This window comes from Botrytis fragariae, assembly GCF_013461495.1.
Source record: "Botrytis fragariae strain BVB16 chromosome Unknown tig00000270, whole genome shotgun sequence".
Taxonomy (NCBI): domain Eukaryota; kingdom Fungi; phylum Ascomycota; class Leotiomycetes; order Helotiales; family Sclerotiniaceae; genus Botrytis; species Botrytis fragariae.
The window spans coordinates 90,338-108,210 of NW_023501006.1; the positions used below are offsets into that span (position 1 = coordinate 90,338).

The window sequence follows — 17,873 nt, forward strand, 5'->3', positions numbered from 1 at the left end:
ATTGGAAGGTTTATTCCTCCCCACCTCCAGGTGCACCAGGTGCTCTTGCGGCTTTGGCGCTGCAAATATCATCGACCCTCAGGAGGAGGCAGGCGGACTGTAAATTAGATTAGTTAATGGCTCGCAAACTACTAAGCATATATCCACATACCTCAACTGCAGTTTTGATACTTTGTAATTTGACTGCCTCTGGCTCCCAAACACCGTACTCATTCATATCAACCAAGGTACCCTTGTCACCGTCAATGCCCCATGAACTTCCACCCTCAGCATGCTTTGCTCTCAATGCTGTGAGGACTCTGACCGGACTCTGACCGGCATTTTGAATCAAAGTTCTTGGGATGACTTCCATGGCTTCAGCTACAGCCTTGTATGGCCATTGTTGCACACCCTCGATACTCTTTGCGAGTTGGCCTAATCTGACTGCAACAGCCATTTCAGTAGCACCTCCTCCGGGTGATAATCTAGGGTGGAACATAACATTTCTTGCAACGGCCATAGCATCAGCCAAGTTTCTGTCAATCTCATTCAAGATATCTTTGGATGGACCTCTCAGTAAGATAGTGCATGCCTTTGGTGATTCGCATTTGGTCAAAAACGTGAAGTATTCGTCACCAATCTTCTCGATCTCGAAAAGGCCACACTGGGTTCCAACATCAGATTCCTGGAGGTCGTCCACTCTATTGACAACAGTGGCGCCAGTTGCACGAGCTATTCTGTTGTTATCTGTTTTTCGGACACGACGGAGTGCAGTAACGTTTCCTTTCATCAGGTAATGTTGTGCGAGATCTATCAAGGTTTAGCAAAACAAACTATAACGAGAGCAGTCAACATACCAGAGACACCCTTTTCAGTGATGACCAAATCTGGCTTAAGAGCAAGAATAGAATCGCACATAAGCTTGACCTGCTCCTCCTCAATCTGCAAAATCTTGTTCCAATCGTCCTCTTTGCTGATCTCAATGTTCGTCTGTGATTCTCCCTTCTTGTATTCCAATGTGCAATCTAATAGGATAATTCTGGGATTCTCGATTCTCCGTCTCATCTTTGGGTGGGTAATATCTTTATTAAGCATAACACCATCCAAAACTCTGCTGTCCTCGATTTCTCCACCTGGGATCTTTTCAACTCTTGCATAACGCTTGATGTCAACCTCTTTCTTGCCACCTCCGATCTCGTGAGTTACCGTTCGTACAGCCTTGAGTGCTAAGCTGCACATGAGTTCAGACCATCTAGAAACGAATTTTGTGCCGATTGAGGATGAGATGAGTTGATACATGGCTTTGTCATCGTTGATATCGACTGGGAGGGAAATTTCTTCAATGATCTCGAGAGCGTCTTTCAGTGCGGCCTTGAAAGCGGAAATAATAACGACAGGGTGGATGTTTCTTTCTAATTGTGGAAGAGATTGTGCCAACATTTCACCAGCTAGAAATTGTCAGCTGCGTTTTTTACAAGTTCCTAAAACCTTTTCATACCAAGAATAATAACACTAGTAGTTCCATCTCCAACTTCCTCGTCTTGTGTTCTGCTCAACTCAATCATACTCTTCGCTGCAGGATGTGACACTTCAATTTCTCTGAGAATGGCATGTCCGTCATTTGTCAAAACAATACCGCCCATAGGATCCAACAGCATCTTTAGCATAGCTTTTGGGCCCAAACATGATCGAATAATATCTGCGACACTATTTATGTGTCAGTTCTGGTTTGTTGAAATGGCGGGGTGCTCGGTATGTGCTGTGAAGAGCTCCTACGTTTTGGCTGCGGTGATATTCGACATCTGAGCTTTTCGACCAGTTTGTCTATCACCACTCTGGGTATCTAGAAGCTATAGTCAGCGTTCCGGTCGTTTCTTAAGGATGAGGGGTAGTGGGCAGAAGAGCTTCAAAGCCTTCGAAACTTACTCATTACTACTACAGGCGCCTGCATATTGGAAATTTTCTTGTATATCTGCTGTGAAGGGTAATAGGGTGAAGGGCCAGAATAAAATTAACACAACGTTTTCCTGTATAGTGGAGTGTTGTAGTGCCGTTTGAATAAGTTTCCACTACTCTGCGCGCTGATATCGCGTCTCGACAAATTTATTGAGCACAGACCAATTTTAGATTTTCGATTATTGTCGTCGCCTTAAAACATACCTAACTACTACGCCATGGCCAACAGCACACCACATCACTCACGTAACTTCACTGATCTTCACAAGTGTAGTTTGCCAGAGTATTGATAATCGATTGTTTATCACCCAACTCGCTACCAGTATATAATCTAAACAATGGCTAGTGCTATTTGATTGAATATCAATGCAACGGGATAGCTCTCTCAGTCCTTTCGTCACTCATGCATATTCTACTTAAATGTGGATAGAGTCATATAGCTAGAATTGGGATACTCTTCTTTGTACTAAAAGCACTTCATCGTTCTGCCTCCAGCAGTATGCCAGGCCAGTATTCCACATGTCAATAGATCTCTCCTTGAAAGATTGCTTCAAAAGATCATATCATCACTTTTCATGCCTAGCTCAAACACTCTGTCTGTAACCTGACAAACTTCCCTCCTAAATGCTATCAATTCTCTTTGCGCTCTTTCTGCGAATCATCGACGAGCTACAGTGCCTAATCTCGAGTTTTGATCACACGGTTGAGGATACAGAATCCTCAATTTTCAAAGGTTAACAGAAAGTCAATTGTCTCAATTTGCATACGATCATATATCAGGGGCGTGAATACCCTGTGGATACCCTTCCAATACTGCCTACAAATTGTGCCTACAGTGTAACTTTCAAGCATTTGATTTTATGTTCAAATATTATATACTCAAAGTGACAACCTTAATCGGAAAATGGGTTGCTTGGATCGAGATGTTCAAAGCAACAGACTATGCAGACATCAATCCAACGATCCAAATCATTAGTAAATTGAATTTATTTGGAGATTCAAAGCTTTTAATTGACAGGTTTCAATCCGAACTATTGGACAACACGTTTTTGGACAGAAGATGATAGTGCTTGACGCTATCCAAGAACAATATAGAAGCTCATCTTCAAGAGACCTTGCTTTTTTTGACACTATCCCGTCCGGTACCTAGGCAGTCACAGGCAGATAGAGGAATGTCATGTTGTTGCTGTATCGGACCAGTCTCGTTCTTTGCAAGTGGAGAATGCAATTAGCCGTATGCTAATCTATACTAGCTACTTCACCTCTTTGCGCTAGTCGATCTTTGTATTATTACTTGTGATAGTACTTTCTGTAACCTTATTCAAACACCTGATCAATTGAGCAAACTTCCGTAATCCATCTTTGTTGGGTATATAAAGTAGCAGGACGAGAGAACTTTCTACGCAATAAAATTTTATCTCCAGATTCAGCCGACACGCTTCAACGCCATGAGTCAACTCGCATTGCAGTTCCCTCCCAGTCACAACGAGAATTCAGATTGTTTCTACAGCTACCTAAAGTGTTATAAATCATGGTTTGGAAATATGCCTTAATTGACTGTGATCCACGAAGTGTCATCATCAGACCTGCAAACATGTGCGAAGCGCTTTCCTGGCTTCCTCTCCAGGAACTCAATACGATACAACGCCAAAGCATGCTGCGATTCTCCGCCTCTGCTACAAGTCTGTCATATCTCTAGAAAGGAAGCTCTTAAGAATTTTATTCTAGCATTTCGGTCGCCTCTTGTTGGTCCTATCTATGTTGATCCTAGCAAGGATACTCTTACAGTAAAGGACATGAAAGGATGAAAAAGCAATATTGAAAATGTACCAAGAGGTGATTCCTAAGGCAAAGACTCGAGTGATCAGGATTAGATTTGTGTCGTGTTAAGCTTGCAACCCCGCAAGATACACAAAAGGCTCTCTGACAGAGGAGACCTCACTAGCAAGACTAAAAGATTGATGAAACCATCAATTGTTCCCTGATTCACCTTTCTGTAGTCTATAGAATATGTAATTGGCTTTGATGGCTGAGGATATTGAGCAACAAAACCCAGTTCTTGATGTATTCAACAAAGAGAGCTGGAATGTGTTAACAAAGTTTCTCATCCTCTCTATTACAGAAACGGATTTAAGATTAAAGAGCGCTGAAATATTCTGAACCCAGTTTTTGTGCTCTCAAATTTCATTTCTTTCTTTTCATTGCTCTATATCAGTGTAGCATACTCCCTTCCTCCCCCGCAACACAACCTGTCGAAACATCCCAAGTCCAATCAGCTACTCTAAATTTTGCCATTTATGTTGAACTCTGTCATTATATATAAAGATAATGACGTTATATAAACCTTTCGAGGGAACGACAATAGAAGAGCTCAAGCTCCACCGTCCAAAAAGTCCAGACTTCTTGCTTTGCCACGTCTGTGGATTAAACTCAAGCCTACAGGAACATGACGCGTATTTCAGTCATGTCAAGGTCTCAATGAATTCCTGTAGGGGTATGTGGTCTCTGGGCGAAAAGTACTTTTTGAAAGAGCTCCCAAAACACGAAATGGGACGTCCCACGAAACCAAATTCGGACTATGCAATAAGTAAATTCTTGAGCGAGAATTCGAATGTTCCTGTAGCAAAAGATATGCGTGCTTGGGAAGATAGTACCAGCTACTGGCGATTGATGGAGAGAGTCCCTGGCATAACACTCCTGAACGCTTGGGACGATCTCACTTTAGAGCAGCATCGCACAATCGGCACGGAAATAGCAGAGTATTTGGCGGAAGCACGCAAATTCACATCGACAAAACCAGAAGCTCCAGATGGTAAGCCGCTCAGAGATCAAAATTTTGGAGCTCGATATTTCTATGTGGATCTGATGACTACTGATCGAGAAGAATGGTGGGCACGTACAGAGCCCCGAATTCTTAACCGATCCAGCACCCCGCAGGAAAGAATAATGAAGTTCAAGGAGAGTTATCCCCTCAAGGAAGGAGCAAAATATGTACTCTCTCATGGTGATCTCAACGCATCTAACATTATGGTAAAAGATGGACATGTTACCGCTATCATAGATTGGGAGCATGGAGGTTATCGTCCAGAATGGTGGGAATGGAGCGAGTGGCAGGGGAGTCGGGAGCCCATTTTGAACTTTATTCGAGACCATCCAGATGAAGTTACGTGGAACCATGTTGTTACAGAGCAGATGATACGGCTCGGTATCGATGTGGATATGCCTGCCGATGCTTCAGCCTGCGAATCATCGTATGCTCATGGTTGTAGGGAGCCCTCAGATGAAGAGGTACCTAAGTACGAGTGGGAAAAATTCGATAGGTACCTGTATTGGGGCTGCACCAATTACAAACGTTATCTTGACGATGAGGGTCCGATGGCGGGTTACCTTGCGGAAGAACGCAGAAAGAAGGCAAAGGAGGAAGCGAAAAAAGTAGCAATCGTGCGAGCTTTCGACAGGCTAAGCTCAGACGAGCAGGATATCTTCTTGACCGGAAAGATACAAAGGGGGTCGGGCGAAAAATGTAAAAGGCTTAGAAACTTGGATGATGATTTCGAAAAGCTAGGAATCTGAATGATCACAGCCTATAGTCATTTCCTATACGTATAGCGGGTGAAATATTCTTTATTATTGCAGCTTTCTATCAACCAGCTTGTCCTTAAAAGTTCCGCTGTTTTTTCTCCTTTAAAGTCATCAAATTTTACACACAAAAATTGGAATTTTCTAGCTATTAGCACCTTACAACAAGAAAAAAGCCTTTGGTCCTTACAACAAAGTATTAACACTGCGGAATGCCAAGCATAAATTTATTATAAACCCAATCTGCCATTACATTATACATAATCCATCTAACAAGCCAGGACGTCTCTAAAATGAAATCTCTCACTACATGATAAATCTCCCATGGCGTGTCCCCCCAAAATGATCAACTTATCTTATGAAATCTCCACTTCAACTTCTAAATTTACCATTGCAATATCCATCTAACAAATAAAAGCGCCTCTACTGGATTTCCTTCACTGAACCATACATTTTCCACCGCATCTTTCCTCTAAAATGTCGAACTTCGTCCCATCAAACTTGCCGCCTCGACTTATTCATCTTAAGGGAAAACGGCAGTCTCAGTGGTCTTATAGCGCCCCCCCAAAACATCACCAGGATTTTTCTGTGCGAAAGAAATCTTAACCCCGCGATGTTCACAACTGGGAGTCATCTGACAAGTGTCCTCTCCACAGTTCTCCACGATCACCACTAATGCTCTAAAGCCAAACAAGCGAATCTCAATAACCACATCTTTCATCTCTCCATCAGGAACACTTGTAACTTCTTTTCCATCAGAAGTTCCAATGTAATGCTCAATTGGTGCCATTTTTGTTGTACTCCCCTCTTTATTTGTGACGATGTAATGTTCGACGTAATCTTTAGTGGAGAGCAATGCTTGACAAGTATCGGTTGTGCAACAAGCAAGTTTTGACATGTTGTTCGTTCCAGAGATAGGACAGAGCATAGTAAATGTAAAGGGGTTGGTGATAGTGGACTGTCTGGATGACGAATAGATGATCTCGAGGATATAGGGATTCCTGAATTTTGAGCTAGCTCGATGTTAGCTACAAGACGAAAAGGAGTATGAGGGGCCGCAATGACAGGTGATGAATACACACAAATGGAGGAACTTCAGACGCTTAGGAAGATTTGTTCGATCACCTGAGTATTGGAGTGTACAGATGCGTTGCTGTTTGTTCATTTCGAGAGCCGGGCTCAAGCAATATATGTAGATATTATTGAAGTTTAAGGGAGGTCATGACAAAGCCAATCAACTGTGACTACTTACAATACTCAGATTTTTGAAAATCAATCACTTACATCATCTGAACCTGTTTCTACCTCAAACGATAGGGTTCAAAGTTATTGCCGTAATGGATAAAGGCTCGAAGATACTGAACGAACCCCAGGTCTCGCAGCCTATATCAGACCAGGGTAGAGGTGCAAAATTGGAATGCTCAAGCCGGAGAGTGCGCAAGACTTCGTGCCATGAGCTCCTCACCTTAGCAAAATATCCAGTTCGAGAGCTCAAATCCTTACACGAGGCCTTCTGAGACTTAAAGGTCCTATCATGATACATTAATTCGGACAGCAGACATAAATGTTAGCCGGCGAGCAAACGAAACGTGAGATAGTATGAGATACATAGGAATAGATGTAACTTCAACGAGGAAATCTTCTATGCAGGTACCATCACGTTAAAATTCCTTTGTTATTGAGGAGTTGAGTCGAACGGTGGCGTTGTGACACAGTCAATACCAAGGAACTTTCCTTTCTGTCGGATGAATCATTTGTTTAGCAATGTACATTTGAAGGAATGGAACGTCTTGTACCGACCGATATAAGATACTGAGACCCTTGAGCACAGGCAAAGCCAACACACCTGGAACAGTAGAGAATTACCAAATAACCCGAAAATCTTTTGACTCTTTATTTCCAAGTCTGCAAGTCTCCAATTCGTTGCATTGAGAATCGATGTCATATGCTAGTAGTATCAACGGCTGTGGGAATGACAGTGTGTGATTGATTTGGCCGAATCTTTTCGGCTGTTAGTGCTGGAGGATCACAGGTATTGAAAGATGACATTTTCAAGTGAAGAGAATAGTTCAAAAGGGATTTGAACGGAATCTTCGGAATGTTACCAAAATCTTTACTTCCTGAACGCGGATCCGATTCCAGCGTCGAACATGATTTCGGTGAAGTAGCACGCTTGCCATCCTAATAGTTATTATTAGCGTTACCAATCATGCTGCCTGTACCAACAACAGAAGAGCTTTTTCGAATATCAATCTCACTGCTTTCCTGTCAATTGCTGTCTTTCCTTCTACTTATGAGAAAATTCGTATTCAGCATGAAAGAACCGCAGCTAGGAATTTTAGGCGTTACATATATAATCACTCTAAGTGTGTTCAATTCCTTGACTGAATATCAAAATTTGATTTATTCATATGGGGATGTGAAGGAATATAACTTGTAAATTGGAAGAGGTATGATATCGAAGGGATTTTTCAGTAGAGTTCCGGGCGGATTAAGATACCATCCTAGACAGCTTTAGTCAATGTGATAACACCCAATAAAGTAATATGACTACAATACTGATTTGAAGTTCAAAATACGTGTTGAAGAGCTCGATATCATCTTTTCACAAGCTTGTGTTAAAACTAATGGGATTCAAGTAAGGTAGTGTCATCTTGCTTGATTTGACTATTGATTTAAGCATATGGTAGCATCAAAAAAGACGTTATGAGCACTTGCTGTATTAGCATTTTGTTCATTCGGGAAGCATAATTGACAGATATGCAGGGCACTTGAACCAGCGATATAAATTCATTATCACATCTCCATTTTCTACCTTCAAGTCAATCAATGTAATGTGTGGTATTCCAAAACCAGCCATAGTCTCTAAACGCCTCGCGTATACCGCCAGTTACCTTGACTCCGCACCCATAGATAGTGTGTCCCAGACAATCATACATAATATTACTTTTCGTTTGCCAAAACCATTTTCTCTCTTTCTGCTCGCCTCTTCGAGAATTGCTTCTTAGTATGTTTGCGTTCATTCTCTTGTCTGCGCTTAATGGCCTTGAGTTCCTCGGATTTGATCTCTCCAGCTTTCTTAATGACCTTGGGAACATGTCTGTGACGTTTGATGCGTCTAATTTCGGGCATATGAGCATATCGCTCCGACAATGCCTCATTATATTCCAGAGCAGTCCGCTGTTTTGCCGATTTAATGCCTTCTCGCTTTGAAGCATTGGCTCTCCATAATCGAATGTTGCCATCATCCGAACCAGAAAGAATGAACTTAGAATCTGGTGTCCATCTTGCCGAAAAAACCCTCTGCATACGCTTGGTGTGGTAAATATCTCTTGAGTGCCCCTTAGTCCGGCTCCATAGCCTGACTGTCCTGTCGTATGATGCTGTAACGAGCTCTTCACCAGTTGGGCTGAATTCTACATCCATGCAAGCAGCAACATGACCCTTCAACACATTTAATGCTCTCTCCATCTTTCTCATATCGAAAATATAGACATTGTGATCTTCGTTGGCTACCGCGAAATTAAATGCTTCCATAGGATTCCACGATATAGCGTTCGAGGCAAAATTGAGCAGCGTTTTGTGAATGGGAAGTCCAGTTCGAAGATCATATAATACGACCGACCTATCAGTAGCAGTGGAAGCAAGTATAGAGGTTTCAACCTGATTAAATGCCACGTTGGTAATAGTATCAGTCGAATTTGGCCATTTCAAAACATCGGGTGGCGCATTCTGTTTTTCGAGATCGTATATTGAGATGACTCCAGATGCCGCTGCGAATGCATTATTCGAACGGTGATGTGATAAACTTGTAAATGCATTGGTCCCCAACCACGTTGCCACGGGCGCAGATCCAGTAGTTGTATTGTAGGGGTCGAAAAGTTTGATCGATCGATCACTTGCGCAAGTTAAAAGTTTCTGGTCCCTTGTCCAACTCATGCCTTTGATGATATTCTCATGCGCACTAGTTTGCCATATCTCATCCCGAGAGGTCAGATCCCATACCTTCACAACACCATCACCACTACCACTTGCAAAACGTTCGAGAGCATTGGGATCCTTTGCCATCGTGTATACTCCATCGACATGTCCTTTTCCTAATTGCGCGATGAAAGGAGCGGCGAACATCCTCTCCATTTTTGTGGCATTGAGGGCGCGGGTGTATTCTCGGGCTCTTTCGAATGGATGTAATGCTGGATCTATAGAAAGTATCAATATCTGCCTTCCAGTGCCCTTCATAGAATCAATTATACATACCAAGGTTGCGGGGCTGTTTGGCTTCAGACCCTGGGGCCTGAATGGACGCCCGACTGAGTGCTTTAATCTTCTATAGAGAAGCTGAATTAGCAAAGTATACAGATCAATGATTGATTAAAATCTTAACTTACCATATTAAAATCAGTATGTTGTTGTCATTATTGAAAAATTGAAAGTTACAGTTGAAGTTATCGCAAAGAAATATTGAGGTGATAATAAAAATCCAGCCAAATAAATTTTTGCAGGGGTGTTGCTTTTTAGCGCAGTACCCACAAGCTCCAGGTTCCTAGTGGCATCGTAATGGCGAGTTTACCTACAAATGCGATTCCCTCAAAACATCAAACACAACTTCACAACTCTACCCAAATTTAATTCTCTAAAATTATCAAATATGGCACCAGCAGAATCATTAAGGATACAAGAAGCCCAAAAGTTGGCAAAGACAGATCCAAGAAAGGCAGAGGCAGAATACAAGGACATCATTTCCAAACCACCTTCAGTAACATCAGAAGCTTCTGTTCGAGAATACGAAACTGCGTTGGTGAGCTTGGGAGAATTGTATCGAGATGAAAAGTGAGCGGCATATAACCCAGAGCTTACTTAAATCTGGGGTAGTCACTGATTTCTGTATAGGAAAGCAAATGAGTTGGTAGATCTGATCACAACAAGCCGGACAGTATTATCATCATTCGCAAAAGCTAAAACAGCAAAGCTAGGTAAGAAGATTGGGAACTTCCATGTCTGGCCAGATAGTGGTCTGTATAATGGTATTGTTGGGACTTTGCTAATAAGCTTTTACTTCAGTGCGACAACTTTTGGATCTATTCAATGCCATTCCCAACACAACAGATACCCAAATTACCGTCACAAAATCATGTATCGAATGGGCCACATCCGAACGTCGTGGCTTCCTAAGACAGAACCTTGAAACCCGTCTCGTCAGTCTTTACATGATCAAGCAAGATTACTACGATGCTCTTACCCTCATCAACAGCCTCCTCCGCGAGCTCAAGCGTCTCGATGATAAGCTTGTCCTCGTCGAAGTTCAACTTCTGGAATCCCGCGTCTACCATGCTTTAGGAAACACAGCCAAAGGACGCGCCGCACTTACTGCTGCCAGAACAAGCGCCGCATCTGTGTATACCCCTCCTCTTCTCCAAGCCGGCCTTGATATGCAATCTGGAAAACTCCATGCCGAGGACAAAGACTTCAATACCGCATTCTCCTACTTCATCGAAGCATTAGATGGGTACCACACACAAGACGAGCCGGAGAAAGCTACCGCAGCGCTTCAATACATGCTTCTTTGCAAAATTATGCTCAACCTTGCCGACGATGTCAACCAACTCATGACCTCCAAACAAGCCATCAAATATGCAGGCAAGAATCTCGAAGCCATGAAAGCCGTCGCTCGTGCCCACTCCAACCGTTCTCTAGAAGAATATGAAAAAGCACTTGGCGATTACCGTCATGAACTCGGCTCCGATGCCTTCATCCGCAACCATCTCCGTCGTCTCTATGATGCCATGTTGGAACAGAATCTAATCAAAGTAATCGAGCCCTTTTCACGCGTTGAAATTGCCCATATTGCCAAGATGGTCGGTCTTGACACACAACAAGTAGAGAGGAAGTTATCACAGATGATTCTCGACAAGGTGATTATTGGAGTATTGGATCAAGGAGCCGGATGTCTGATTATTTACGATGAGACGGAGAGAGATGTAGGATATGATGCTGCATTGGCAACGATCGAAAAATTGAGCAGTGTGGTTGATGTGCTTTATACCAACCAAGCGAGTATGCTCGAGTAGGCTGGCGGATGGAAGGCCAGATGAGAAGATAATGCATGCTTGTATCATAGAGGCGTAAAGACTGGAAGAGGGCAAACGATATGATATGATATGAAATGGCTTTTAATTCCCAGTTCCAACATTCGAAACAATTTCCATTCATGAATAGTAAAATGAACACAAATACAAGTGATGCCACCAAAACATGCACAGCAAATCCTCTCTTGGTGTCCAATTTCGTCAATTCTCTTTCATCCTATCATAATATGGCTTCTTATAATAATACACGTAGTACTCTTGGGCTAAAACTCCGTACCCAAAAGAAGTAGCAGCAAACTCATTTTGCTTTTTACAGTCCACGCATTTTGCTTTTTACAGTCCACGCGTTTCGCTCCCAAAATCATACATGCACGCTATGCTTATGCTACCCAGGTATCCCTCCATCCCGACATTCCTTGACTCCAAAGTGCTCCAAATGATGAGCTCGCTCGTTCGCTTAAGACAGCTCCAAATACAAGGTATACAAGAACCATGATGTGTTCCAGAAACCCCCCAAAACCACACGTACATATTTACAGAGTAGAACAAAAGAAAGGAGAGGTGGGTGATGTGATTTATCCAACTATGCACCCGTCTCTCAGAACCCCATACCCGTTGTCCAAAGCTCAACCATAACTTTGATCAAACCACACTTTACCATTCATCCGCACCCACAGTGTCGGCAATCATTAAGAACTAACTCCCTTCCGCCTCCTCTCCTCTCCTATCAGTAGCGCAAAAACCCTCTTTGCCACAACTGCCTCATCCCACCCTGGAACTTCCCCCCTGAACTCATCCACCGCTTCCAAATGCCACTGTTCCAATCTCATCTTCTCATTCCCGATTTCTTTTCCGTCTTTATTCCCATTTTTGAAAACCCTAACTCCACCCTCGCCAATGCCCACTCCTTTATCTTTGAGATTTACTATTTTTCCCAATAGTCCACTAATAACTCTTGTGGAATTTCTTCTCCCGTATTTAGAATTTGAAGATCCAGTTGAATTGGCCTCGGAATCCGAGACCTCTTGATTCTGATTCTCGGGCTTCCAGGTTTGTAGAATGGAGTCGAGGAGAAGCCAGTGATCGCGTGTCCAGTGTGTAGGAGACAGTTGGGGGATTAGAGGAGAACTGGGTTGTGGAGAGGAGGAAGCAAAGACGACGTTTTTGCTAGGGGAAGGTTGAGACGGCGGGGCAGTAGAGCGTAGAGGTGAGCGGAGTATAGATTTGGCAGGGGAAGGAGGAATGGGAGCTTCGAGACGATGTTCGGTCCATTTTGGCTTAGGATTTTGAAGCTGTCGATTTTCTGTTGCTTTAACGGGCGCGGCTGTGTTAAGTACTGAAGGTTGGGAAGGCGAACTCTGGGTAGGGTCAGCTTGGATTGGGGGAACTTTGAGCTTGTTGCTCCTGCTTGGTGATGTGCTTGTCAGAGCACCGACTAAGGAGGATGATGATGTTTCTGGAGTTGGCAGATTGGTTCTTGTGGTTCTCAGTTTTCCAAAAATGCCTCTTATTGATTGAGAGATGGGTGCCTTTGGCGCTTCACCATTCTTACAAACTCGAGGTTGAAATCCCGCTTTTTGGGGAATGGGGGCAAATGGGCTCGTTTCTTCCTCGGTATCTCCAGATGGACTGTCTTGAGGAGGATCAAAATGAGATGCCCGAGGAGATGGTACCTCTTTCGACGATTGTCCCTCAGTGCTCGGCCGTTCTCTATTAAAAAGAGTTGGTAGACCGCCAAATGGCGATGATCGTAGAAGTGCAGATATATCAGGCTTCGTATTACCTAGGCTACGAATCTTTGGCTGAAAATTCTGCTTCTGTGGTATCTGCCACCCAGATAAGTCAAGGGTCGAGTCACTATCGGGTTGAGGATTTTTTTGAGAGCTTTTCGATACATCAACCTGCTTCGAACCGCTTTTTGGCGATGGCTCTTCAACCGTGGGAGCTTCTGCGTCATGGTCAGGTGATACGCTAGCAAGCTCATCGCTATACACTAAACGCTTGCTATTTGTTCTCCACGGGCTAGGAATTTTACTTCGTTTAGGTCGTTCCGCGTGGTCGGATTTGTCAGAGTGAAGCTGGTTTTCCTGGTTGGAAGCATCAAGGGTCTCCAGCAAGAGCCCAAAGCTTTCATCGTCTTCAAAGCCTTCTTCTTCATGATTACCGACACCATTATCGGCATTATCATCGTCTTCAGGATTGGCACGCATCTTTCCGGGTAAATTTTCCTGTTCTTCCCCTGCAGCCAGATCATCATCATCGTAATCTTCATCTCCGTCTTTATTGTCATCATCATCGGAACTTAGAACCATAACTTCATTGGTACTTGCTGTAGAGATTTGTTTGCTTATCGCAGCTCGTTCTGCAGCCCATTTCTCTTGTAAGCTACTCAAAGTTCTTTTAGTTTCCACGGGTTTCTTCTCCAATGACGATGACGACGGCACTGGCTTTTCAACGACTCCGTTGCGGCTATTCTCCTCAAGCTGCGAATTCATAGAATTGATGGTCCTTGACGACTCGTGCTGAGGAATGACCGCCGCATTTATAGAAACAGACATGCGACGGCTACTAGGTAGCTCAAGATTGACATTTTGAGATTTATCCGTAGATGGGTTTCTTTGTGCCGCCTCATTTCCAACAAATGGGCCCTCGTCGGGAACAGGTCTACTCCAGCTTCTTCTCCGCGAATGTTTCGAAGCCAAGTCTCCATTATGATCTAATTTTGGCAGCGACGTTTGAGGCTGCTCGGCAGGCATAGAACGACTAATATTGGTATCTGGATATGCGCTTGAACTTGATCTTCTCCCTGTTGCTGGACTCTTAAAGGGACTAGCTAGACTCTCAGATCTACTTCTGGGTAATGATGATGGTATGACAATATCTTGCAGAATACGGCCAGCCTTTTCAGCGGGTGATGATGCATTTGTGTTCGAAGATTCTGGCCTCTCGGATGGTTGCCTTGGTGGCTGGATAGGTGGTGGCAATGTGGGGGATGAGAACACAATAGCTGGAGTCTGTGCCAGCTTAGGGTTTGTTTGCCTTTGCTGTTGAACATGTGCTGTATATGTAAATCTGCGTGATGCAATTGCAGGCGGCGAGGAATGGATTTGCGAGTTGATGAAGGACTCTTCAGCAGGGTTTTCAGTATCTTGACTTCCTGTTAATTTGCCCTCACTGGTTTTTATCGAAGTTGGCTGCTTAGATTCTTTCGTTGGTGGCGAGGGCGATTTAGATGGCTTTGGCGATGTTGCAAGATGCGACGATTTCGCGCGATCTTGTGACGGCTTGGAATTTATCTTAGAATTAGGTCCCAACTTCTTTGTTGAACTCGGCCGAAGCGGTGCCTTGCGCATTAAACGTGGGGTGGCAGCGTCAAGTAGAGCTGCATGCTTGGTAGACGACGAATCCTCGCCCAATCCTCCAGTTTTTCTAGAAGGCTTGATACGAGTATCCGACAGGCTGCTATCAACATAGCCGGCTACATTTTCTCCGACTACCGTAGAACTTTCTGGATGTGACATCTTGACGCCCCTTTTTCGCGCAGGGGCTGGGGTTGCGGCCTCGAGAATTTCGGGTGGTATGCTTGAAAATGAATCATCAACTCGAGCTTCCTGAACGCGGAAAACGTGAGGATTTTTAGGTTTCTTGCCTGGTGTTGCAGCCTCAAGAATCTCTGGTGCTATACCCGAAAATGAATTGTGCTGTACTGTATTTTGGGCTGAGAGAACATTTTTATTCTGTGGACGTGCGGCTGAGTTTTGCCCCTCATCTTGAAGTACCCCATTCAGGGGCTTCCTCAACGATGGTACAGAATCAAGCGATATCAAACTAAACCCTTCACTCTCCATAATGGTGTCAAACTCAGGTCTATGATCCAAATCATCGTCCATTTCATCTTCAAAATCCTCTTCTTCCATTTCTTCGGTAGCATTTTTCATTTTTCCGTCGGAAAATTGTCTTATCTCACGCGTTTCGTCAAAATCTTCATCCGTCTCATCATCAAACCCATCGCCTCCATAATCGCCGTTGTCGTCATCATCTTCAATGGGACCATTTAATTCCAGAGGTGGAGCGCCATTTCCTAAACTTTCACTCAGAGGACTCGTTTCCTCTTGTGCCCTATTTGACGAACTTGGCATTTGGGAGGTCTCCAAAACGCTTGACCAACCTGTTGTTGGAGGCGTTTCTTCTCCAGGGTGAAATCTTGCAATGACAACATCCTCTTCAACATCTTCACTACTTGGGAAAGTCGATGTGAATTGATAGGCGGGGTACTGGGAAATTGGACTTTCCGAATTGGCATCAATGGTTGCCAAAAGATCAATCTCTTCCGGCATCATTCCCTCATGAATGTCAGCCTCTACCACCTTAGGCTCGGCATTGGGAGTTTTCAATTGCTCTGCCACATCACTTCCGTCAGATAGTCGTATTTCTTCTCGCAGCTTGGATCTTGGTCTACCACGACCTCTCTTGACAACACTCGATGAGACCAAATCCGAACTAGCTTTCCTCTTACGCGGTGTCGCCTTTTTGATAACCTTCGCTGACTTCGATCGTGATCTAGAATTTCCCGCCGAGACTTCTTCTTCGTTTACATCCTGGCTTTGATTGTCTACCTCCTCTCCAACACTTTTTCGTCCACGCTTCCCAACTCGATTCAAAGTGCCTTGTTTTTGGACCGGAGTATTTGATTTCCTTGGACGACCTCTGGGCCTCTTCGGCGTTACCTCATATCGAATGCTATTATCATTTTCAGAATCCGAAAGTCCTCGTAGAGGCACTGTTGTCGTCGTCGTTCGCTCTATTCGACGGGGTACTGGCGCAGGTGTAGGTGAACTGAAATTATGAGGTCTGAGGTTGGCATGATCATCCTCGCTGTCCGAATCTTCTGCTTCCACTGTAACTCTAATTTTCTGTGGTGATAGTGTGTTTCCTACGTCCAATTCGAAGATTTGTTTTTTTGGAGAACTGGCTGGTAATGGCAGTGATAAACGCGATGAGGGAGTCTTTCGTCGTTTCGAACTCGGTGGTGCCTGATATGTCAAGGAGTCGGCGAGGGGATCTGGGGAAGATAACAAGGCTTCATCCATGCCGTATTGGACCATCATAACAATGAATGCGCAAGAGCGCGATAAATAAATGAAAATCCTCTGTTTCTATGTTCTAATGGAGATAGATGTATGAAGATCATTCACTATCAAATTAATCCAATAATTTCATGTTATGCGGAGGCGTGTATAATTCGTTGTGAATATTGTCGCAAAATGATGTCTCTATAATCTTTCGAATATTTGAGTTGCGACGATGCGGTTTGTTTACATTGAAGTAAACTTAATTTACAGGCAATTTAGGACCTCAATCTTATTGGTTGATGGCTGGGCTCGCTTAGTAATCACCCATCCCTGAAACACAACGTTGGAATAATCGTTGAAACATATTTCTTCGCTACCGTCGTTTATTTAGGGAGGCATCTACTCTACTGGCTATGCTAGAACTATACTAAAGCCACAAAGAACTGTTCTTCTTCGTAAAATTTAGTGAACTCACGCAAACTCACATCAAGAACTTCAGAGCTTATTAGCAACGAAGGGCTTTTGTTATCAACTATCTAGATGGGCTCATAGGTAGGCTGGATTGACACCGTGTTTCTGCTTTCATTGCCCCTCACAATGCCTTGGCAATGCCCGTGTTATTGTCCACTGTGCGTAGATATCTCATTATCGAAGGTGGCTCGGCGGCTCGGTGGCATGGTGACTGATGTTTGAACTATAGATTCATCGCAAATGTGTCTTCGGACTCTCACATCAATGATTATCATTCAGTGATTACCTTGTAGTAATCATGATGAGACTCATCGGAATGATTTCCAATGTGTCAAGGCACTACCCTTCCACGCAGCGTCATGAGGTTCTCTGGTGCTGTTGTGCTACAGTGATAGATGAGTCGACTCTTCAAGCGACTGGAGTGTAATAAACTATATAGAACTCCCAACTTTGTAAACCTTAGTCAAAGCGTGAAAAAAGTGTACCTCCCTACCTATCTAAGGTTACCCTCGAGCCTCCCAAGTGCCTACTTATTATTATTAGTACCTAGTAGATCCATTGCCTAGGTAATGATTGAATCTGGGGTAAATCATGAAGATGGCTCGAGGATGGCTAGCTTACTAATTACGAAATTGAGTAATTCAAACTTTGATTGGTCTAAATTCTATTTGTCAACAAAAATCTAATATCCTCCTGGTGCCCCAACTTAACATGCTTACCTAATACTTGA

General features: G+C 43.6%; 6 protein-coding genes across 6 annotated transcripts; 2 read left to right on the top strand and 4 right to left on the bottom strand.

The window, feature by feature from the left end:
- Window positions 1-10: 10 nt before the first annotated feature.
- Bfra_012199 (putative t-complex protein 1 subunit gamma protein) lies at window positions 11-1,930 on the bottom strand (the record flags this gene model as incomplete). The annotated part of the gene is made up of 6 exons (XM_037342517.1): window positions 11-97; window positions 152-789; window positions 837-1,427; window positions 1,478-1,686; window positions 1,756-1,822; window positions 1,906-1,930. 6 exons carry the CDS (start codon window positions 1,928-1,930, stop codon window positions 11-13), a joined length of 1,617 nt encoding a protein of 538 aa, XP_037187501.1.
- A 2,552-nt stretch (window positions 1,931-4,482) lies between these two features.
- Bfra_012200 (uncharacterized protein) lies at window positions 4,483-5,508 on the top strand (the record flags this gene model as incomplete). The annotated part of the gene is made up of 1 exon (XM_037342518.1): window positions 4,483-5,508. One exon carries the CDS (start codon window positions 4,483-4,485, stop codon window positions 5,506-5,508), a length of 1,026 nt encoding a protein of 341 aa, XP_037187502.1.
- A 529-nt stretch (window positions 5,509-6,037) lies between these two features.
- Bfra_012201 (uncharacterized protein) lies at window positions 6,038-6,442 on the bottom strand (the record flags this gene model as incomplete). The annotated part of the gene is made up of 1 exon (XM_037342519.1): window positions 6,038-6,442. One exon carries the CDS (start codon window positions 6,440-6,442, stop codon window positions 6,038-6,040), a length of 405 nt encoding a protein of 134 aa, XP_037187503.1.
- A 2,015-nt stretch (window positions 6,443-8,457) lies between these two features.
- Window positions 8,458-9,905, bottom strand: Bfra_012202 (putative u3 small nucleolar rna associated protein; the record flags this gene model as incomplete). The annotated part of the gene is made up of 3 exons (XM_037342520.1): window positions 8,458-9,713; window positions 9,772-9,841; window positions 9,903-9,905. 3 exons carry the CDS (start codon window positions 9,903-9,905, stop codon window positions 8,458-8,460), a joined length of 1,329 nt encoding a protein of 442 aa, XP_037187504.1.
- A 257-nt stretch (window positions 9,906-10,162) lies between these two features.
- Window positions 10,163-11,582, top strand: Bfra_012203 (putative 26s proteasome non-atpase regulatory subunit 11 protein; the record flags this gene model as incomplete). Its single annotated transcript, XM_037342521.1, has 3 exons — window positions 10,163-10,344; window positions 10,405-10,487; window positions 10,576-11,582. 3 exons carry the CDS (start codon window positions 10,163-10,165, stop codon window positions 11,580-11,582), a joined length of 1,272 nt encoding a protein of 423 aa, XP_037187505.1.
- Window positions 11,583-12,289: 707 nt separating this feature from the next.
- Bfra_012204 (uncharacterized protein) lies at window positions 12,290-16,705 on the bottom strand (the record flags this gene model as incomplete). The annotated part of the gene is made up of 1 exon (XM_037342522.1): window positions 12,290-16,705. One exon carries the CDS (start codon window positions 16,703-16,705, stop codon window positions 12,290-12,292), a length of 4,416 nt encoding a protein of 1,471 aa, XP_037187506.1.
- Between the last annotated feature and the right edge of the window lie 1,168 nt (window positions 16,706-17,873).